This window comes from Watersipora subatra, chromosome 4 (assembly GCF_963576615.1).
Source record: "Watersipora subatra chromosome 4, tzWatSuba1.1, whole genome shotgun sequence".
NCBI classification, from domain to species: Eukaryota; Metazoa; Bryozoa; class Gymnolaemata; order Cheilostomatida; family Watersiporidae; genus Watersipora; species Watersipora subatra.
Genome location: NC_088711.1, coordinates 8,871,299 through 8,895,448, shown reverse-complemented (window position 1 = coordinate 8,895,448; position 24,150 = coordinate 8,871,299). Strand labels below are relative to the sequence as shown.

General features: G+C 37.0%; 1 protein-coding gene across 1 annotated transcript; it reads right to left on the bottom strand.

The window, feature by feature from the left end:
• Positions 1-2,233: 2,233 nt before the first annotated feature.
• On the bottom strand, positions 2,234-23,400 carry LOC137392831 (dual specificity protein phosphatase CDC14A-like). Its single transcript, XM_068079163.1, has 15 exons — positions 23,340-23,400; positions 22,068-22,204; positions 21,123-21,213; positions 16,686-16,761; positions 14,802-14,900; positions 13,527-13,606; positions 13,180-13,246; positions 12,690-12,840; positions 11,344-11,574; positions 11,032-11,170; positions 10,545-10,740; positions 10,323-10,399; positions 10,032-10,088; positions 8,985-9,128; positions 2,234-2,837 (listed from the first exon to the last, which is right to left on the bottom strand). The coding sequence occupies exons 2-15, from the start codon at positions 22,132-22,134 to the stop codon at positions 2,804-2,806; spliced, it is 1,509 nt and encodes a 502-aa protein (XP_067935264.1). The 5' UTR covers positions 22,135-22,204; positions 23,340-23,400; the 3' UTR covers positions 2,234-2,803.
• Between the last annotated feature and the right edge of the window lie 750 nt (positions 23,401-24,150).

Sequence of the window (24,150 nt, the reverse complement as noted above, 5' to 3'; positions counted from 1 at the left end):
CACTCGGGTTACCAGACATTGGCTCATGCATCATATCTGGCCCAATAGTATTCCCATGGATGGATGAATTTGATATCAAAGGAGAGTTTGTTGTGGTTAACTAACTTTATATAAGCAATTTGAGCAACAGCTTTTGGTGATATAGCTAACTTGAGTTTAAAAAGAAAAATTAAAGTTAAGTAAAAATGCTTGTTCAGAGAGTTATGCAATTGTGGTCTGTCAGTGGTTATAGAAAGTAAAAGCTTGTTTTTTGCTATGAATATAGCATTATTTTTACAAGATGATTTTTGAGGATTAACTGGTCTGGAGTTTTGTTGAAACAACTCGTCTAAATTTGGCCGAATGTAGATATGACTAGGTTTGTTGACAGACTGAATTCATAACCAATTGTCATTCCTTTCTATAAAGCTAGCAGTCGTATTTGCTAAATGTTTCTAAGAAAGGCCTCATAGCTTGTCAGTAAAAAACAATTTTTTTATTTCATAGATTAGCTAAATTGTTCATGTACAAAAGAATTATGGGTAAAATATCAAATTATACCAGAAGTTGAAATATATACAATTCGTACCTGTGAGCTGACAAACTGCTGAAGCGTTTAGTCATCCTGATGCTGACCCAGCAATCTATTTACGGCTAATGATAGGTCGACTAGCAGTCGTCTAACAAATGAGATTTCTAATTGGCCAGAACACCCCAACACATCTCATTTACCAAAAATCAATGCTGGAAACTGGCATTTCAATCCTCAGAGTGAGAAAGATTATCCGTTTAATTGGACATTGATTGGTTGCGTTATATGAGGTACATGAGCCACACATTGCACCGGGTATAATGTAATTTGTAATAGAAGAGCTCATTGAATCACTGGAACATAATGCAGTTGGAATTGCAATTCTAGCAGTATAATGATATTGGCTTCAGTAATCACCAGGAAGTTCAAAAGTAACAGTACTTTTAAATATATGTCAGATTGCGCGTGTGTGGTGTGTTTGTTATGTATTTATGGTGTGTCTGCTATGTGTTGCGTATATGTTGTGTGTATATGTCCTGTGTCTGTTGTGTATATGTGATGTATCTGTTGTGTATATGTGGTGTGTCTGTTGTACCTGTTGTGTACATGTCTGTTGTACCTGTTGTGTGTATGTGGTATATCTGATGAACCTGTTGTGTATATCTGATGTGTTCGTTGTGTATGTGTGGTATGTCTGATGTGTCTGTGTGGTATATCTGATGTGTCTATTGTGTATATAATGCAGTGCATACATGCTGTGATTTTGCAGTATGTATTTGACACATGTACGCGTTGTACATGTACTGTGAGATATATATTTTGTGTATGTGCTATGCATGTGTAGTGTGCATGTCATGTACATGTTATGTATGTGTGGTAGGCATTTGATATATCTGTAATGTATTTGTGAAATGTACCTAGTAAGCTTATGGTGTGAATATAGTTTGGTTTATGTGCTGGGATGTGTTGAATAGTTGGGCACACCTAAGACATACATTTTGCGTCTGTGTGGCACATGCACTTGTGTTGGTACACACAAGTGTGGTAGATATACAAGAGCATGTGGTGCCCATGTCCTTGTATCACTATTGGCTCAGTATCTATTCATTCGTACAAGTAGATTTTATGTGGATAAAAGTGATAATAAAAATTAATTATGGGATGATCTGCAAATAAATGACGCATACAAACATTATTTCTAACCAGCTTCTAGTTTAATCACATAGTCATGCCTTTTATTATGGGTTATAAAAAGTAACTATACGCTACCTTTATTGGGCTGTTGAACTTGAAGTGGGTACTTTCTGTTTTCGCTCTACAAAGAGAACTGATTTAGTACTTACCATGTAAATAGCATTTCCTAGCCAACTGATTCCATTGATCTTCCTAGCAAACCAGTTCCCCAAGGGTGATGGTATAATTACACGTACCCTGCCACTTGTGCTGCCAAATATAATTATAGCTCTCGGGTTGCTCAACACTCTTCAATATTATTTTATAATTCAGTTGATGCAATGCACCTAGCATTGCATTATATGGTGGCTCATGTGGGAAAAGTAAGAATGATTATTGATTATACCTAGAAGATTATTTAGTATGATAAATGGAGCCGAAAGGCGAATAATATTGTAGAAACGAAAGCTCACATATGCTACTGCAGTAAAATGTACAGTATTACTTTATAGCAGAGTTCAATATTTGTCAGCATAACAACCACATCAATTCCTTCTATCAGCTATTATATTTGTTACATACAAATGCATAATTTAGAAGAACACAATATAAAAATATATATTTGTTTGCTACTAGAATTCTGCGGTTTACAAAAACGGACAAAGGTAAATCAATAAGCCTTATACAAACATATTACGTAAAACAAACTCTTTATGAGAAAACAGTGCATCTACATGTACTTATTTACATTGTCTTCTATAGAATAAATAGCTTGTAAAAATATTATCCAATCAAAATTGATTTCATTATTAAAAATACAGCTTTTCACTGAATTCATAGAATCCTTGGAAAATATATAATAAATATATTAACATCATTGTGCAACAAAGTTTGTAAACAATACAAATTATATATAAATACATCATGATACAAGTATACATAAATATACATAATAATCAGTATATTATGTAAACTCTCAAGAGCAGTATGAAAAATAGTGAAAAACTAACAAACACATAAAATCGTAAGCGATATAAATAAAAATAATGTTATAATCAGTTCAAAGTTCATTTAGCAGCAGCTCGTTGTTTGCTTGGTGTAGGTATATGTCAGTTTAGTTTATTGACATCTGACTGTTGATTTCCCAGATCTCCTGTCAATAGCATTCACATTATCATTAGTAATACACAAGCTGGTTCTTCTTACAGCTAAATATATCTACTGCACTTTACTGGTAAAATAATACAAATTTACAACAATAAATTATAGTTAATTACTTTAGCCGATAAGACAGAAGTACTACCTCAAAGTTTTAATGAAAATTGGGATACCTAAAACCGCTATTTGAACGATATGGCACTCTATTGTTCAACCCTTCCCCTATAGCGGCTTTTTATTAGAGATGGTGTTCAAATACAGGCTGGCGCTGTATTTTTTGACTAGCCCATCAGAATTTCGGGAAGATAAATTTAACCTCTCTATGAGTAAAATGATGCTGCTGTTGCTTATATTTCGCACTCTGCTTCCGGTGGATCGACATTAATGCCATCGGCCTCTTTAATTATAAAATATTCGCGTGATGCAGTTTTAATTATTTTGATGGTGTCACTTTAAAAGTTTTAAAGAAAAAACCGTAAAGCTTTGGAGTTAGAGAACAGTCATAACGTTATCAAGTTTTAAAGACATAATTAATGTTTTCAAGTTGGGATATGCCGCAACAGTAGATGTAGTATGCCATAACAGTGAATGTTCCTGAAGAGTATTATCATCATATTAGCATCATTCATCAAATGCTTTAAAGTCTTCAGGTAAGATTGTAAACCAAATTATGAACAAATCTGAAAACAATGGATATGATTTAAACCTTAATAACTTCGAATCAGGGTGAAGTTTTGTTGATTGTGACGATCTATCTTCTCAGGTACACCGTCACTAAAATCATGACAACCACTACAGCGACAACAAAAGAACTGCTTATTATTGATGTAACCAAATCATTATTAGTACTTTTTGTGGACACTTCTACTGATCACTTTCTATTATGAGTTCGGAAAAATCAAAGAATGTCAAAGTGGCAGGCAAATAGAGGTGGCGTTCAATTAAAGGGTGGCACTGTATTTTTAAACTTTCTCCTATAGTGGCAGTCAAATAGAGATGGCGTTCAAATAGAGGTTTTACGATATTCGTAGTAATTTAGATATATTTTATATGAACTTTAACAAATGTTAATTTTGCTCAAAAAACCAAATTTTTCGAGGAACCAGTTGAGATAATCTAATCATACTCTTCAGCCAAAGCAACAACTTGTATCAATAGCTAAAGCCTCCTTTTTATACATTTTAAGCACTTGTAAAGGTGGTATCTGTGTCACCAATAATAATGTAAAATTCACCAATATGAGCAGCCTGAAACAGATTGCTGTATGTCAAACAAAACCGAAACAACCTTTTGCAATAGGTTTAACTCCTGTGGGCATTTGTGTTTATAAAAAATACCTGAACCTCTGTGGTTCGACCAACAACGTTACTGTTCAAGTTGTTGATAAATCTAATATATATGGCGTAGCAGACTGTTAGAGATAATAAAATTGTATTTGCCTACAAAGCTCATGCTCGTATTCAATGCAGCAGTGTATATCTAAAGGTAGTACAGCGATCGAGATGCGTCCGTTACTCAAGCAAATTCTTAAAACAACGATAGATGATTCCATAATGCAAACCTCGTTTCACATAAATTCTACTTGAAGATAAACTTGAACAAAATGTTAGTAAATTTTATCAGAAAGTATCGGTATTTTTGCATCATTTGCGATTGTTTTTGATGTTTGAGGTGACCTGACAGCCAAAATGTTTCAAGATTAAAATCGATAAAACTTGATCCCAGTTAAAATTCTCAGATTCAAGTAAACGTGCGATTATGACATCTATAGTTGCACTTCAGCAAAGAGACCGACACAATAGAGACCAACCGACATGCAGAGCTGCAAGTTGAATGTCATAGCCGATATGAATAACGAGAGAGACAGGCAGCCGCGAAGCTAGTGATGTCAATTTGATGTGTATTTTTCTTCGGAGCGTTTTAACCGCGATCAAATTTTGTAAATTTTAATCTTGAAACATCCTGACAGTCAGATCACCTCAAACATCAAAAACAATTGCAAATGATACAAAAAATTCATCTTTACTGACTAGTTCACACTATATCAGCGTTGTCCTCTCGGTGATTATTTGTATTTGTCGCTTATGTGCACCATAAACCGATGGCATTATCGAAGCAACGTCGATATGTTGACAAAAGTTGCAGCTGCCAAACTTTCCTGCGACGGTGATTGGCTGTCGAGGATTGTTCAATCTATATTTTTTTCATGATAGTTGCTGAGGGCTAGTATTTCTTTGTTTCCATGACAGCATTGTACAATGAGAATGTCATGCCACGGACCATTCGCTGATGCAAACCCGGATAGGTTTACGACAGTATGAATATTGTTATCACAGATGATCACCAAAATATTGTGTAATTAACACCGACACCGAGCGATATCATACACCTGTTATTGAATAACTATGAAAACCGATACAACCTGCATCATGGTTCAGATTGCTGACAACTAAACTGGCGACACCAGCTTTAAGCTGGGGTGATTCTGGGCATCCTGTTAGAACGAAGTGAAATATTCCACAGCGTCTAACTAAACTTCCTAAAAAGTGTGCCGTGGCCACACTCAAGGGATAGATAAACATCATCCGGCTAGCCGCTGCAGCACACAAAAGATGCCAGTGTGTCTGGACCTGTTCCTGCCCATTAGATTACATATCTGTACTGGCAAGAGAGGAACTAGTAATGCAAAAGCTAGTGTTCAACCTTTATAAAAATGGCACAAATCAATAATAATCATACCAGATCAAACGTCGTCAGACCTAACAAGGTTTGCGCTGTGCTGTTCCTGCTTTGGCGCCCGGTGAAAAATCAGCTAGAAAGCAAACAGTCGAGTGACGAGCCAATCTTGAATATTTCAGAAGGGAATGTAAGGACACTTTGATAGACTGCTCAAATCGGTCACAACGACAGATTGCACTGATGGCAAAAGAACTTCAAAGACACCAGATTGATATTGCAGCACTTTGCCAGACCCATCTATCTTTCTCAGGTAGTTTGGTAGACAGTGGTTATACATTCTACTAGAGTGGCAGAGAAGAGCATGAACAAAGAGAGGCAGAAGTTGGCTTTGCCTTCAAAAGTGAGCCAAGAAAATGGAGCAAAACCCAATCGTATTTCATCGCAAGGATTCGCATTCGCAAGGATCATAAGACAACACGGATGCATTCAAGGTCCAAGCATTAGCACCTACTAGATTATGTGATTACACAAAGAATGAACTAGAGAGATGTTTTGGGACATAGTGTTTATAAAACTGCACACTGCTGTACAGACCACAACATGGTATGTTTTATGACAACAGTCAAAATACAAAAGAAACTTGGCAAGAGCTGTCCGAAATAACTGACGAGACTAAATGTTGAAGAACTAAAAAAAACAAGATTCGAGAGGGCCTGAAGGAGAAAATAAATGAAAAGTTAGATAAGGAGAAGGTAATAAGAAAGATCATTGAACGATGGGAGACTTTAAAATGTCTGAATTTTAATGCAGCATTTTAATGAGGTACTGGGCAGTCCATCCAAGAGACAGCAAGATTGGTTCAGAGAGGATGATGTAAAGCTAAACTAGCTGCTTGAAGAGAGAAATGTTGCATAAAGTCAGTATCTGTCACGTTGCACTAGAACAAGCAAGTCAAAACTTTCAACAGCGATGAACCAATCCAGCAACACACCAGAGAGCTAAAGTCACATTTGTGGGAGGAACAAACAAGAATCCTACAGTCCGTTGCCAATCACAACAATATGAAAGGAATTTTCCCATAACCTCAGAGAAGTGTATGGCCCACAGAGATCAAGGATCTAGCTAAAACACTTGATGGAGAAACAGTCCAACAGGATAAGCATCAGATTCTGGATCGCTTTGCTGAGCATTTCGACTTGATATTGTCAATAGATATGGTGTTCAGCCTCCGTCAAGTACAGGACTAATGTCTAGAACTAAACATGCCTTCGTACATTGTTTTCATCGACTCCACCAAGGCCTTTGATACGGTCTCAAGACAAGGTAGTTCTGATGAAGTTAGGCTGCACTAACAAAATAATAAACCTGGTAAGATCTTTGCACGACAGAAGACAGGTTCAAATAGCCCAAGCGCATCATGCTTCAGAGAATTTTCTGTAGAAAATGATGTCAAACAGGGCTGTGTCTTGGCACCACCTCTTTTCTCACTATATTACAGTGTTATGCTTACAGTTGATTTTAAAGACCACAGCGAAGGAGTCTACATGCAAACAAGGCACAGTGATGATCTCTTCGGAGTCTCTCAGTTCAAATCCAAATCACCCAAAACCAAGTCCCTTGTCAGGGATATGTTGTTCATAGATGACAGTGATCTGGTTGCCCACTCGGCTGAAGAACATGCTACTGCTTACAGATCGATTTGTAAAAGCAACATAAAAATCAGCCTAATGATAAACACGAAGAACGCAATGTCTGTATCAACCTATAAAGTGTCTGCATCCACCACCACATCCTATAGATATCCTGATAGATAACAAGCTGTTCACTCTCTGCACAGATTGCAGATACCTGGGTAGTACCGTATCCAGTAATACCAAAATTGATAAGGAACTTAATCACAGAATTGGAACTGCCAGTGCTGCTTTTGGAGAACTTCAGAACCATTTGTGCCGGAACAAGCATATAACCATGCGAGCCAAGTGTATGGTATACAGATCTGTAATACTAACTACCCTATTATATGAAGCTGAGACCTGAACCGCGTACCAAACGCAAGTAACGAGACTGCACGCAGCCATGGTGAGAAAACTATGCAGCATAATGAATCTCACCTGGAAAGACAAGGTCAAACAGACTAAACCAGGCTGGCCTGCTAACCATAGCAGACAACCTGATGAAAAAGGCCCAAGATAATTGGGACATGTGCACGAGATGGGTCATGAGTGATTGCCAAGACAACTATTACCTATATATATTCAGGTATATTCCTAGGTATATTCACAACCCTACGAAAAAAAGAGGAATCAGGGCAGACCCAGACTGAGATACAAAAATGTAGCGAAGCGTAACACAAAGTTGAGGGAACTAGACACAACCGAATGGCAAAAGAAGGCGGAAAACAGAGCTGTGTGAAAGTCAGTGATAAATCTTAAATCATAAGACAGTCATTGTTAAAATGATCGACTGCAAGAGAGACAGGAATATAGTGAGAACAAACCTTTACCATAAAGAATTCATGTAAAATTTTAGCTTTGTATTACATAAGAATTTCTATATAACAAAAAGCGTCAAGTCAGTGCGAGCTCTCAAATTCTGTCTGAATAATGAGTTTCATAATTAGCCTTAAAAATATCACTTTCTCTCTCGCCACACTTAGAGAGAAAATGACGATAAGGCTGTATCCCTACTATATATACTTCTACCTTGGCAGTCTGATGTGCTGTGAGAGATTGTCAGGTTTCAGTATAAAACACAGAGAATAAGTAGCTGCACAAATATTAAGAAATACCTAAAAGCGGTCGATTGATGCAGATGTTAGAGTGCAGCCTACCTAACTAAATGTAACGAGTTGAAGTCTTGTTGAAAGCTATCTTCTATCCTAATATCAAACCCTGGCTTTCGACAAATGGGACGACAGACACAGCTCTTATTATAATAGTAAAGATATATTTTAGTCTTACTTTATTTTAAACATCAAATTTGTTTTTCTTACAGCATAGACCATGCTGTCAAAAAAAAGTGAAAAAATACATTTAAAATGACGTTGTAGGCGTGTCCTCCCCCTAACTTAACGTAAATTTATCATAATCATGGACCTTAAAACATGTGAAAATGATAAGAGAAAAGTTGTTGATACAAACTAATAACACCACAGTTACTGTGCATTAAATTAAAAGGCTAACCTTAGTTTTCTATTTTTTATTGGCCAAAGGAGTGAGCTTGTGAAAGCCTTGGAACAGATTAAGCGATTTACATGTATTTATCTGTTCGTAAAACATAAAATCCCTAAACCGTAAACATTCTCGTAACGGATTATTTACGTTGTAACATTGCCTGCTGTATAAGTTCCATATGTCAGATGCGGAGCATACAGAACAAACAACGTACACATGCATGACTATATAGCAAGACACACAAGGAGAACACAAGATAATATATTTTATATATTTATATAGTATCTTACAGCTTCATGCCTGCCTCAGCAGCGAGCTTCCTCGTGATTCTCTTGGCAACGGGCTGATGGTCAGCAATCACATTGGTAGGGTGCTTCATAGACAAACCTTTATCAGTTCTCCCAGGACCCACTTGTGACCGACCAACAGCTACGCTGAAAAGAACAACACCAGATACGTGACATATCTAAAATGAACGGAAGCAGGTCTGGAGGAATCTACATGTACGTACATTACAGACAGAAGAAAGCTGTACATTCACCACGCTAAAGTCTATAAAACACCCAGGAGACAATGATCAATACTGTTCCAGACTAGTCAATCATATCGCCTTACGACTTTCACATAAAAATAACATAGAAAAACAGACATTTGCCAAGTGAATATGATTGCCAACACATCAATCATGCCAAACAGAAATCTACTGCGGAGATGGTGTGTAGCAAATTATATAAAGCAAGGATAATCAAAAAAGCCTTTAATCACATTCAATTTTCCATTGAAGCTAAAAAGCCATTGCTTGTCTTGGAGGTAATTAGTTGAACTATGGATTTAGTCTACCCTAAAGTCGATAATAGCGATGAGCGGTTAAGTTGCCTTAAGTTGCGAAGTTCATTGATAAATTTGGAAGCTGATCGTCAGCGAGCAAGAAACCGTTGACACCTCTATTACTATTAACAATCTTAGATAATCCTGCTTAACCAACTTGGCTCTATCCTCAGAAGTTTATGATTATTTAACATCCAGACATTTCCCACTGAAAATATGATTTATTGAGATTGAGAGCGGTTGCTGGAAGTCTCTCCAACAATTTTACTTCCGACAGTTAAATAACAGCTATAGGGGAGAAATCAAATTGAAGCACTGGCAGCATGACACCACCAAGAATCACAATTATGTCAACCCATTGCAAAGCCATCACTGCTATCTACATCAGACAACATTTATTAATCAATCCATGATCAGAAAGCTTTTTATGGTATGGCTCCAAGCAATGTCCAAATCAAGATGGCTGGGAAAAAGCATTCTCATATAATAAAAAAAGCAGTTCTACTTACACCGGATGGTTGAGATGTGCCGCTCTCTCCCTCAGTGCGGAGGAGCGGCACTTACTCCTATAAATGTCCAATGATTGTTATGAGTAAATTATAGCTGAGTAGAGGGTCACAAACAACATACTGTAACTACTAACATATGCAGAACTACTTACCAGGTATCATAACATCACTTCTGCAGAAATGAAGAGCTTGGGACGCAGGCGCATTGTGAAACACCAGGCCTCGTCAACTTCATTAGGACACCATAACTTCAACTAAATGAAAACACTGAGCTAAGTCTACATCACTTACCTGGCAATCTTATTGGTTACTTTCAGACTCCTGCGAGCTTTAATAGCATTAAGCTTGTCTCCTTGGGTTTTAATGATCTAGAGAATAACAACCAGCAAATATCAATGATTATACAGAAAACATAACATATGACTGAATATGGCTATTATTTTTAAATACTGAAAAAACATATTTTAACAACAAGAATATCAAATAAATTGTATCTATCCCGCTACCACTCACTTGTCCGCTGGCATCCATTTGCTTGCCAGAAAGTTGTGTAGAAAACTCTGCAATTTTCATACCATCCACACCAAAGAGAACGTCCGAGTAACTATGCAGGTTTATGTCCTTGACATCCTTGGTGTCCAATTGTCGTGCCTGCTGCAGCTGATTCAGTCTATAGGCCTTGCCCTCTGTCCAGCACTGCATCTGCTTCCTGCAGCATAAACAAACACTCGTGTACAGCTCAACGTCACTAATAAATACACGCACTAGGGACATGTGAACAAAAATTGGCGATATTTTACACACCTGTGAATATTAACTCAATTCCTTATAAGGTACAAAACCATAGTCTTTAAGGAACACATTATAGCTTTGACTATCAGTCAATCAATCAGTCAATCAATCAGTCAATCAATCAATCAGTCAATCAATCAGTCAATCAATCAATCAGTCAATCAATCAGTCAATATGGAACCATCTATACAAACCAACTGCTACATACGCTTCAAGAAAGTTTTGTTGTGGACCAATGACGGAGCCCGGCCTGCAAATTCTAATCCAGGCAATACATTCGGCTGCTGTAAACTTGTAGTGTTTCATCATGTAGAGAGCGATCAGTGTTCCTGTCCGGCCAAGTCCAGCTACAGAGAGAGAAGGTTATAAGGAGCACATACCTCTACAGCGTATATCTAAAGTACATACCTTTACAGTGTATACCAACAGCACACACATTCACAGTGTATATCAACAGTACATACCTCTACAGTGTATATCAACAGTACATACTTCTACAGTGTATATCAACAGTACATACCTTTACAGTGTATAGCGACAGCCCCCTTAGCATTCTCAGAGATAGTAAGAAAAAGCTGCACTATCGATTCACTAGGTATCGACCCATCCACAAAGAACAAATCTCGATGATCAAATCCGGAATCAACAAAGCGGGTTGCATCATAAATCTTCTTGTTGAGTCGAATGATTGTGGACACATTGTGCTTCTTAAAATAGGGCACATATGCCTCCGGAGCATGCAGTGGATACCCTGCAGCAGTAAACAATGCATAAAGGTAGTGCTCTGGGGCATGCAGTAGATACCCTGCAGCAGTGAGCAATACATAAAAGTAGTGCTCTGGGGTGTGCAGTGGATACCCTGCAGCAGTAAACAATGCATAAAAGTAGTGCTTTGGGGCATGCAGTAGATACCCTGCAGCAGTGAGCAATACATAAAGGTAGTGCTTTGGGGTGTGCAGTAGATACCCTGCAGCAGTGAGCAATACATAAAGGTAGTGCTCTGGGGTGTGCAGTAGATACCCTGCAGCAGTGAGCAATACATAAAAGTAGTGCTCTGGGGTGTGCAGGAGATACCCTGCAGCAGTGAGCAATACATAAAGGTAGTGCTTTGGGGTGTGCAGTAGATACCCTGCAGCAGTGAGCAATACATAAAGGTAGTGCTTTGGGGTGTGCAGTAGATACCCTGCAGCAGTGAGCAATACATAAAAGTAGTGCTCTGGGGTGTGCAGTAGATACCCTGCAGCAGTGAGCAATACATAAAGGTAGTGCTTTGGGGTGTGCAGTAGATACCCTGCAGCAGTGAGCAATACATAAAAGTAGTGCTTTGGGGTGTGCAGTAGATACCCTGCAGCAGTGAGCAATACATAAAGGTAGTGCTTTGGGGTGTGCAGTAGATACCCTGCAGCAGTGAGCAATACATAAAGGTAGTGCTTTGGGGTGTGCAGTAGATACCCTGCAGCAGTGAGCAATACATAAAAGTAGTGCTCTGGGGTGTGCAGTAGATACCCTGCAGCAGTGAGCAATACATAAAGCTAGTGCTCTGGGGAATGCAGTAGATACCCTGCAGCAGTGAGCAATACAGAAAAGTAGTGCTCTGGGGTGTGCAGTGGATACCTTGCCAAAAGTGAGCAATACATAAAAGTAGTACTCTGAGATGTGCAGTAGATACCCTGCAGAAGTGAGCAATACATAAAAGTAGTGCTCTGGGGTGTGCAGTAGATACCCTGCAGCAGTGAGCAATACATAAAAGTAGTGCTCTGGGGTGTGCAGTAGATACCCTGCAGCAGTGAGCAATACATAAAAAAAGCAAAGGAATGCTTCATAAGGCTGCATAAAAATGATGGGGATAAAGAATGGGCGACCTACCATTCTCTATGCAAGTCTTGCTGTGTGGTCCACAGAAGGCAAGAAACTTCTTGGGTATGATCCAGTTGAAATCTCCGTTCTCAACTTTTTCATAGTGTTCATACTCGGAGAGGTTGAACGTGCGGAAGTCAAAAAATTTATTGACAAGTGCCTAGAACACAGAATACAAGCAACAGAGCATGATGATAGACATACACATATATGTAGATGTACCATGATTCGCATCTACCAATATTGTCATAGCCTGATGTCACAAAATGGTTAGACACATCAGGACGTCTCTCTACCCACCCTCACCAGAGCCTGACACTCTGAACCATCAGCATCTCTTTTCCAACTACACACTACTGTTCTCTGCATTGAAACACATCAGGTTAAATAGCTGGGCTAATAGAAAGAGCATATTTAGCAACATGCAGTCTAATAAATCCATTTTGATGATGTATTAGGACAGAAAAAGTGAAGGAAACAGACAGAAGAATTAGAATACCTTATGAATGCCATGTAAGCAGTCAAGGACAGTCAGATTGTATGTACTGGCTCCCATAGAGGCATCTCTGTGAAAATCATATATAACTTTCAAACATGGCAGTTCGCTAAAGAAACGCCGTTGAAATATCTTTTGTTCACTTTATGCAGTGATATCATGAAGAGATGATTCCCAGAATATTGTGATACAAGACATCAATGAATGATTCGAAGACGAGATAAGTTAGGGCACGAGTACAATCAATGTGTCGTCTACATTTTCATTAGTTTCAAGACAGGTTCATCCGACTTGATATGTGACCAACTTACTAACAGGCAATTAAAATCACAAGAAGATAAATTCGATACCTAAATGGCAGCAGTGGTGCTGAATTTCCTGCTATAAGTAGTTTGTATGCCTCCTCCGGAGTCTTGTCTAAGCATATCACCTAGCGAACAATAGGGAAAGGCCATTGTTACTCCTGGACATAGTATTAATAATGTTTTGGATTCCACATACGATAACCCTTCCCCTTTAACCTTGGTTTTGTGCTGATGTCCACAATTTTTACCTATCATATATGGTTTGACACAGTAAAACAAGACATTCGCTAAGGTCCCAGATATTCATCCCTGATAACCTATGCTTACACAATACATCCCAGATACTTATCCCTGATAACCTATGCTTACACAAGATATCCCAGATACTTATCCCTGATAACCTATGCTTACACAATACATCCCAGATACTTATCCCTGATAACCTATGCTTACACAAGACAACTCAGATACTTATCCCTGATAACCTATGCTTACACAAGACATCTCAGATACTTATCCCTGATAATCTATGCTTACGCAAGACATCTCAGATATTTATCCCTGATAACCTATGCTTACACAAGACATCCCAGATACTTATCCCTGATAATCTATGCTTACACAAGACAACTCAGATACTTATACCTGATAACCTATGCTTAAGCAAGACATCTCATATACTTATCCCCGATATCCTATGCCTACGCAAGACATCCCAGATACTTATCCCTGATAACATATGCTTACACAAGACATCTCAGATACTTATCCCTGATAACCTATGCTTACACAAGACATCTCAGATACTTATCCCTGATAACCTATGCTTACACAAGACATCTCAAATACTTATCCCTGATAACATATGCTTAGACAAGACATCTTATATATACATAAAGATACTTTGCAATCACACTATATAACTCGATACATTCACACGGTTTAAACAAAACTGAGGAAAAACATGGTTAAATACATACATGAAACTACAACAAGTTTACTAAAATAAACTAACTTCATAATCACAAATTGTTAGAACATTGGATAAGGACTTTTAATAGAAGAAACATTGAAAGAAGTTTTTAGCTCAGAACAATAGCATCTATTTAGCCTTAGCTCCAAGCGTACATGTTGCTTGTATTCAGGATAGGTGTTCAGCCTCTAGTCATATATAAAACTCCTCAATCATACATACTATACATTTATATAGTGTTGTGACTTCAATGGCTTAGAACACCTTGTAAAACTTGTGGAGTAGTGTGCATACAACAAGTTGGAATCCTCCAACATTGAAAAAAAAAGAATTAGAAGTTGTCTTACCAGGTAGGAGCCGACTAAGAGAGCCGCATTAGCCCTCTTCCGTGCATCAAATGTTGTATAGTGTACAACCTTCGTATGTTGCGGTGCTTTGCAGAATGTCTACAGAAATGAAAGACTTTTCTCTAACATACGGCTAACTGGTGACCAGAAGCTGTAGAGGAAGGATAATGCGATGGGGTCGGTTGTTACACTGACCAGTTTAACCTTCTGGGACATGCTACCTCCTCAATATAGAAAATATTAACTTCCCTTAAAATGCTGATGCTACTCAACCTATTATAAGAGCTGCCAACCTACTGATGCGGGAATTGCAAACCAACATTATATAGAAAAATTCTAAACATATTTGAAGGCTAATGCTAGCGTACCATAACAGCTAGTACATGTATGTCACACGAGATGTTTAACTTTGAGTTGGCAATATGTATGAATGCAATTGCTTTTTAAATAGCAGTGCGTATATCAAGTATTGACTTGAATATGTCTATTGACTCACAGCAGTGACTGGAATACAATCATACCTCTACATACGAGTGCCCCAACATACGAGAAAATCGAGATACGAGAAAAATTTCAAGCGAGTTTCTGCCTTGAGCTAAGAGAAAAGTTTGAGCTACTAGCCAGTTCTTGATGGCCACTAAATAGCAAAGTAAGCGGAAGGCCATTTTCGAGAACAGCATTGCTCGGTCTTTCTCGTCGAATCAATTTGAAAAAGTTTTAAAAAAGGTCAGCTAAAAGTTATAGTAAAGCGAGGCAAAAAGTGTCCAACCAGAAAAAGATAATAAAAAATTAAGACGACAAAATTAAAGTTAAAAGATTGAAACTTAGCTTTAAACGCGTGTTTAGCAAGCTAAATTCATTTATGTTAAATTCAAAGTACATGTTATGGTACATAGCATCACAGAAGTCCAGTGTACCAAACGTGTTGTCGTCAAGTCTCTCTCACACTGCTGTTAGCAGCTACGTCTGAAGAACTCCATACCGTACTGTACATAGTGATGTTACATTTTATTGCAGATCATAACTGCTAAATCGGTATTTGTTTGTGAATGTAGGTACTAAATTAAAACAATTAAAACAGGTTTATACATCGTAATATTCTGTTTTTAGATGGTTTTCCATAGTGGAAACGGATTAATTTGTATTTAGTTATATTATATAGGAATATTGCCTTGACATACGAGCTCAGTTGCAGAACGAATTAAGCTGGTATGACGAGGTATGGCTGTATATATACAATGATGAAAAGGCATAGACTAGATCTATTGACTAGAGTACATCTATTGATTCAGAGCATAGACAAAAGTACATCTACTGACTCAAGAGCAATAACTAACTAAAGTGTATCTGTACTCAGCTCCTCCATGATATAAGCTTGCAAGTAAACATGTTTTGTGGTTTTATTCGAACCACAATGACCTCAGTAACTTTCTACTAATAGAGTCAAATGGATAAAATTTTATTGAAAAAAAATGGAGTGTAAATGTGATATTTTGGTAGATCAAATATACAATCCTCGTGTTATTGTTGTCTCCTGTTAAACATAAACCTTCATCAGGGAATATACATAGGCCCTATAGATTTTAGAAGCTGCATCAAGGCCAAAAGTTTGCAGAATGGTTAAAAAGGAAATTGATAGATGCTCTAAGCAAATTTTTCTTACAAGGAAAAATATGAGACTGACCTTGAGCTTCCTGTTAAGTTTGACACAATATGAGACTGACCTTGAGCTTCCTGTTAAGTTTGACACAATATGAGACTGACCTTGAGCTTCCTGTTAAGTTTGACACAATATGAGACTGACCTTGAGCTTCCTGTTAAGTTTGACACAATATGAGACTGACCTTGAGCTTCCTGTTAAGTTTGACACAATATGAGACTGACCTTGAGCTTCCTGTTAAGTTTGACACAATATCTGTAGATAAGCGCAAGATTCAGTGGTCCAAAGTCAGAGTAGAAACTGCAAAACAAATTGGATATAAATGCTGCACTCGTGGCCACAGCACATGCAGAGACAGACTCCCGACAAAACTTTCCTGCGCGTTATTGATCAGGGTATTAAACTAAGATATCGAACTAAATTCATGTAACAAAAATTTGTTAGCCATTGTGTAATAGTGGCAGTTCTATCTTACACGCATAGATTAATTTTGTGACATTGGAAATATCTACCATAATATAGTAAGGCTCCCTGAGACGATGGTATGTCAATAGTTTGCTCAAGCGATACACAGTCATTGGTCAATGTATGATTGAAGCATAACCAATGATGTAACTCAGGCAAAGACATAGAGTCAGTTAGCATTCTGTTCTTCAATGCACTATCTCACTTGCATACACCAACTAGCTGTATCATTGACATATCGTTGTCAAATATAACTTAGCAACTGGCACCAAGGTCATTGCAAGGTAACGCAGTACTTAGAGTAGGGTACTAGTAGAATAAGCCAAGTAGAGTAATACTATAGCTTATGGCTTGGCAGACTAAAGGTTCTACAGAAAGTCATTAATTGATGAAACCACTTATACATAGTAATTCTTCCTTACATGTACAGTCAAACATGGATAACTCGACCACGGATAGCTCGAACACATGGTTAATTCGAACGGTTTCTTTGGTCCGTTCCCACGTAATGATAAATTGCTATAGATAACTCGAACTCAACACTGTTAACTCGAACTGTTTTTGCCCAACGGCTCCCGAAACGGTCGTTATCGCTTTAGAAAATCACTTTATTCCAAGCCATAGAAGTAAACCTCAACTGTTCGTAATTCATAAGCGTCGTTATTACCACCATCGGCAAAATATTTTTGTCAACGACTTTTCTAAAGGTTTGGTGAAATTTGATTTATACCAAACATCCGCTTAGCTAACGCCCTTCGGAAGCGAGGTAAAGTGAGGTAATCTTTGCATAAACTTGAAGAAAAATCGGCAAAATTGATCGTGGGTAAAACGCTCAAAAGAAAAAGATGTCTTTTTTTAGCATTTCAACAATGATCAAGTTTTGCCAATGTCAATCTAAAAAACGTCCTGGCAATAACATCACCTCAAACAACGAACCAATCTCAAGTGATAAAAAAATCTCTATACTTTTTGATAAAAACGTTTTAAACTTTACATTAGAAGCATTTAATTTGAAACAAGCCATTTGTGCCTTTGATTTATATTATAGTTTGTATATGTACTGATGCCTTTTCTTTTGAGCATTTCAACAACGATCAAGTTTTGCCAATGTCAATCTAAAAAACGTCCTGGCAATAACATCACCTCAAACAACAAACCAATCTCAAGTGATAGAAAAATGTCTGTACTTTTTGATAAAAACGTTTTAAACTTTACATTAGAAGCATTTAACTTGAAACAAGCCATTTGTGCTTTTGATTTATATTATAGTTTGTATATGTACATGTATCTACTAATAAATAAGTAAATACATGGACTTGTGACAGTGCTCTGATAACTTGAACGCTCTGATAATTCGAACACTTTTGCTCGGTCCCGTGAAGTTCGAGTTATCCATGTTTGACTGTATATGGCATAATGACAATTAAATCTTTTCATCATTGGTGCATTGCAACCACAGGAGTTATCTACTCCTGGAAAACCAACTACCAGCTAATACAGTAAAACTTTTACTCGCGAAATTAATTCATTCCGAAATCTATTTCGTAGGCAGAAAATTTTCTAAGTAGATATGAATTTTTCCATATAAATGCTCAAATCCATTCTAAGCCTCTATTAAACTCTGATTTAACAGCTGTATAAATTATAAATACAGTAGCCACTTCTATAGGCCTAATGTATACCTTCTAAAACGTAAATTCCACGTAAAGAATTATGTAAAGTTTTTACTTCGTAGAACGTAAAGAATTCCATATACTATAGCGTAAAGTGTCAGTTTGATGCAAATTCTCAATTGGATTAGTCTTTAAAATATCGCTTTTTCTCCTGCCGCACTTGAGAGAGAAAATGACGTACAGTGGACCCTCGCCAGACGGTACAGTGGACCCTTGCCAGACGGTACAGTGGACCCTCGCCAGATGGTACAGTGGACCTTTGCCAGACGGTACAGTGGACCCATGCCAGATGGTTTTAATTCGTGCCAGTGTTGGCACCATAAAACGAAAATCTAATATCTAACTATCTAATGCTAACACTCCCTGGTGAAAACATCAACATTTTACATACGTACAGTACAAATTAAATATTAGTAATAAAATAATATATTAACCTTAGTAACTATAGTTACCTATAATAACTGTAGTGTATTTAGGGGTTATGATCTGCAATAAAATGTAGCATTACAATGTACTATGTGCAGTACGTACCGTAGGGAGTTCTTACCTTCAGACAGACGTACAGACGAACATATAACATAAATATTGAATTTAACTTAAATGAATTTAGTATACTAAACACATACTTGAAGCCAAGTGTTAGTATGTAATTTACTAAACAAATACATGTTAAAATTATACTACCACATAATGAATAAAAAAAGTACACACGAAAATATAAAAAAAAACTGAGAAATAACAAATAATAGCTATGAATGGTATGATTGTTTACCTTTGACGCAGGCTGTCTAGACGGAGCTAAGCAAAGACCGCGGTAAGTGGGAGGACGGCAGTCAGAGGAGGTGGGTGTTATATTGTTGTCTTGTTTTTGTTTTACCACGAATAAGTTTTTAAAAATGAACGTAGAAAGATTTATCTACATCATCACAAACTTAAAAATTATATCATCAAAAGAGAACACAAAACTTCAAGCGTTAGCAATGAAAGTTGTCATACTCTGTGTGTGATATATGATAACTCCAAAGGATACAAAATACTTGCCGTTTACTAGGGATGGCATTTGTCGTTTGAAAAAGTGTTATCGACTATCGTTGGAGTTGTCCCACCGATAGCAATAGTATCGAATTATCAATGAGCAGACTGAGTTCACCGATAGTTATCGCGTGACTTGGCAGCTGGTAAAACTATCGAATTATCGTGCCTGAAAAGATCGAGGATTGTGAGGATGAGAAAAGGTGTTCGAGTTATCAGAGCGTTCAAGTTACCAGAGCACTGTCACAAGTCCAAGTATTTATTAGTAGATAAATGTACATATACAAACTCTATATAATTCAAACACATAGATGGCTTGTTGCAAATTAAAAGGCTTGTAGTGTAAAGTTTAAAAAAAATTTCATCAGAACGTATAGACTTTTCTATCACTTGAGAATTGAGATTGGTTTGTTGTTTTAGGTGATGTGATTGCCAGGACGTTTTCAGATTAAAATTGGCAAAACTTGATCGCTGTTGAAATGCTCAGAAGAAAAGACATCTTGTTCTTATGAGCGTTCTAACCAAGATCAAGTTTGCCGATTTTTCTTTAAGTTTATTCGAAGGTTAGCTCACTTTTCTTAGCTGTCGGAGGGCCATCGCTAAGCGGATGTCTGGCAAAATTTGATTTTGCAAACCTTTAGAAAAGCCGTTAACGAAAATGTTTTGACGATGATGGTAATAACGACGCCTGAAAACTACTAAAAGTTGAGGTTTATCTCTATGGCTTGGAATAAAGTGATATTCAAAAGCAATAACAACCGTCGCAGTAGCCGTTGGTCAAAAAACTGTTTGAGTTAATCAAGTTGAGGTCGAGTCATCTAAAGCTATTTGTCAATGCGTGAGAACGGACCAAACAAATCCATTCGAGTTAACCATGCGTTCGAGCTATCCGACAGCGATAACTATCGGGTTATATTATTTTTTATTATTCGATAACGATATATTAGTTTCGGATGTTTCGATAGGCTAAAAATAGGCAACCATATTCATATCGAGAAGACAACTATCGACTATCGCAATTGACTATCAAGCTATCGTGCAACCCTACCGTTTACTAACTTTTGTTAACAAATGAAACTGAGTGCGACACGTTGTACGCTGTACCCAGAGGAAACAAACAGAGCTAAAATACGAAAGGCTGTTCGTATCTAGAAATATCTTTCGTAAGTGGAAGCAAAATTTTTACCAGAAGACTAAAAATTTCGTATGTAAAGTCTTTGTAAGTAAAGGTTCCACTGTGTGTGATTATTTGTGCCCAATCTCAGTATGTAAACATTTGCCAACTACCAAAGAAATCGAATTTCATAAAAAAATATTTTGTAATTTTTCAACTGTTTGCGACAAGACAAATCTATGTGGCTCAGGTGTTGCTATGGGCGTAGTTTTCTATGCAAAAAAAATCTGTAAAGATTTAGATCGGTGTATTGTTGACTTGAATTGAGAGTTGACCATTCAGAGCTTGCCAAATTAGCATTGCTAAAGTAAACTTACTTTTCATAGATGAGTTCATCATCGACAGAGAAGTAATGAGTTCCGAGCACAAGTGCAGGCTTAGATCGGACGGTAGTGAAATAGAATTGCCCTGAAACCAAGAATGGCAACAATTTAACAGAACGTGATAGTTCAAAAAATATCTACATGTATTTTCAAATAATTGGATTAAAAGCGATTACAGCTAAAGATGTGTGTGGAGTTTTGTCCTCACAACTGAATAGTCATGTGATCAAAAGGAGGCAACTCTGAGATTATTTAAGTGCAAACAATACATTATGGCGAGCCCAATGATGGTTTCTGAAAAGCAGCAGGAAGTAATGCAAGTGCTCACATGTTTTACTAGTAAATGATACACAGGACATTGCATCCTGCGTTACTTAAAGGGCTGCAGTGAGTCATCAGGATGCCCTGATGACTCACTGCAGTGCATCACAAAAAGCAGATAAAGCAAAGCAAGAGAAAGGGAGAGACTGCAGTACTAAACCTTTGCCGAGTCACTGATCTAGCTAGAACCAGCAGATCGACAGCGAATTTTGAGCCTCTGCTATTATTTGTGTGCTTGTTATATTCAAGTCAAAAACTATAAGTCTTATAGCTGTCTCTTGTTTTAAGATAATCTGATATCTCTTGCATTCTATATAAAGACTTAATGTTCCTGCACAATCACAGACTTAATCAAGGATTACTAGTAATCAAATTACCAAACAAAATTACAAATGTATTCATTGTAAACCCATAACCACGAGTGTATGAGATTCCTCAACAATTGACTAGTTATCCTACTGCAGCCGTGTGACTACATGTTTCAAATCAATATAAATCACATGGAAAAATTGATCGTGCAAAGTAGAGTCAATCTTAGGCAAAGAAAACAGTGTAATGAAAAGCAAGCTAAAACTCTGTAAAATAAAACAAATGATTTGCTTATAATAGCTCACTGACCTGGTATGATCTCTGCAGAATTCTCATCCGCATGCACTTTAGGTGCTGCAAGCGAGTTGGGATCCATAAACTAGGTACTCAGGCTCACATACGAAATCAGTCAGCCAGCGTGGCCATAAAAAAATCTATTAGCCAGTCTGAAAGATGATACACATGTATTAGATCCTTTATCAATGCAATCCCATTGCATAAAACAGAATATGGAGATACCGCATAACTATTGTTACGCATGCCATATAGTTGCAAAGAGATAAAATGTATAAGTTTATAACAATATAGATGAAACAAATTCTGTAGCTGAAATCATCACAGTTGGCAATTGAAATATGACTGAAATATCGCAAACACTATTGCGAGTAGTTTCAGAGCTTGTAGGAATACCCAAGATAATTTTACAACAAATAACACGATTTAAAATTTAAAAAAGGTAGTTTTATACGAAAGCGGTATGTTCAAAACTCAGTTGACAACTTGGTTACAATACCCAACACAATGCTTATACATTAAACTATTCTACTTACTGCAAATAGAATGCAAATGGCAAATGCATGTTTATATGCAGTATCAGTTTTATAGCTATAGTATTTCTGCATTGTCAGAATCTAGCTATCCCAAGGTCACAAAAAATCAAGAACTTCTGCTAAACAAATTATATAAAACCAATCGGAAATATCGTATTAAAAAATGTATTATTTCTCAATGTAACAGCTAAATAAATAACGGTTTAAAAGATTTGTGTCAATTCGTTCGCCACCACCTGCGAATTTAAAAACATTTGCTAGTTTGCTTGAAGTGAAGTTATTGGTGTGTTTTGCAAACCTCAGGATACATAAAACTAGCAAATATAACACTAAATTATAAAATTTATATAATTAAGGTTTAGCAATTTAACACAGGCTCGTTGAATCATTTGCAACAACTTACAAACCGGGATATGTTTGCATGTAATTTCTGCTAATATCACACATACCTAACAATTTGCTGGTGCTGCGTCCATTTCTTACAACAATAAAAAAGATTAATAAACGCACAAGAAAAATTACTAACAGTTATTTTATTGATCACGTTTGGGATGTTTCTAGTCGTCAGTCAATTTTAAACATCTCAACAAGATTCTCGGACACGCAAACATATATCCATGTTATCGCTTGCTAATGTAACTATTTGTTTATTTTATAAAATTCCTATAAAATAATTAAATCTCCCTCAACTGCTGATATACATAAGGATCGAAATCAATGATTTATTAGCAGGTTTTTAAATATAACTCACCGAGTTTTAAAATAAGCCGGATTCGTAGCCTTTTTCGGAGTTGTTTGCTGGCCATTTAAATGGTTAATCACGTGGGCGTTTTTACATTGCAGATTGGCCAATAAAATGGCTCGGCGTACGGTTGCCTGGCGAACCGTTGGAGTTTAAGCCAATCATAAGCTACATGTATTTCGCAAGGACCTACTAAGGGTAAGGCCGTTTGGCGGTGAGCCAAATACGAAAATTGTCTTCTCGTTAAAATAAACGACAAGATAATTCCTAGGTTATAGTTAGTGAATGCACATACACTACATGTATTTATTGAAATGGGATTGAAACATGGACATCAAACTACGTAATTTAGTTCTCGTTACTATGAACTTTCGGAACTATGCAGTTGTCATTTGTATATGTTTTAATAGTTTTGATTTTTCATTTTCTCTCAATCTATTGGCGCTGCAAGTTAATAAAAAAGTTGCACTAATTCTAACAATAAATTTCTATGATCAGTCTTTAGAGGCTGTGGAAAATTAACACATCGCGTTGAACAGCATAGGGCCTCTGCAAAGTAGTGTTATTAGTGTAATTTATATGCATATGCATAATTTCTCAACATTTGCCTTGCTGCATTGTTAGTGTAATCATTTGTTTCTTCATTGCTGGAATGTGACATTGCTAAAGCATGGCACTGTTCACAGATGGTTGTGTTTTCAGTCTTCATAGACAATTATAGATCTATTCTGACCAGATTGCTTGAGATTTGCATATGATTTGCTAATTTTTGTTGTAAACCAGCTACCGAGGCCTAACAATAATGCAATCATATACACTA

Bases quoted from the DNA above. Each gene is read 5' to 3' on its own strand.
- LOC137392831 (XM_068079163.1), bottom strand. From the start codon at position 22,134: ATGGATCCCAACTCGCTTGCAGCACCTAAAGTGCATGCGGATGAGAAT. The intron at 16,762-21,122 runs GTAAGTTTACTT...TTTGTTTTGCAG, and splicing joins GATGAACTCATCTATGAAAA to TTTCTACTCTGACTTTGGAC. The intron at 12,841-13,179 runs GTATTCTAATTC...TCTGTGTTCTAG, and splicing joins GCTTACATGGCATTCATAAG to GCACTTGTCAATAAATTTTT.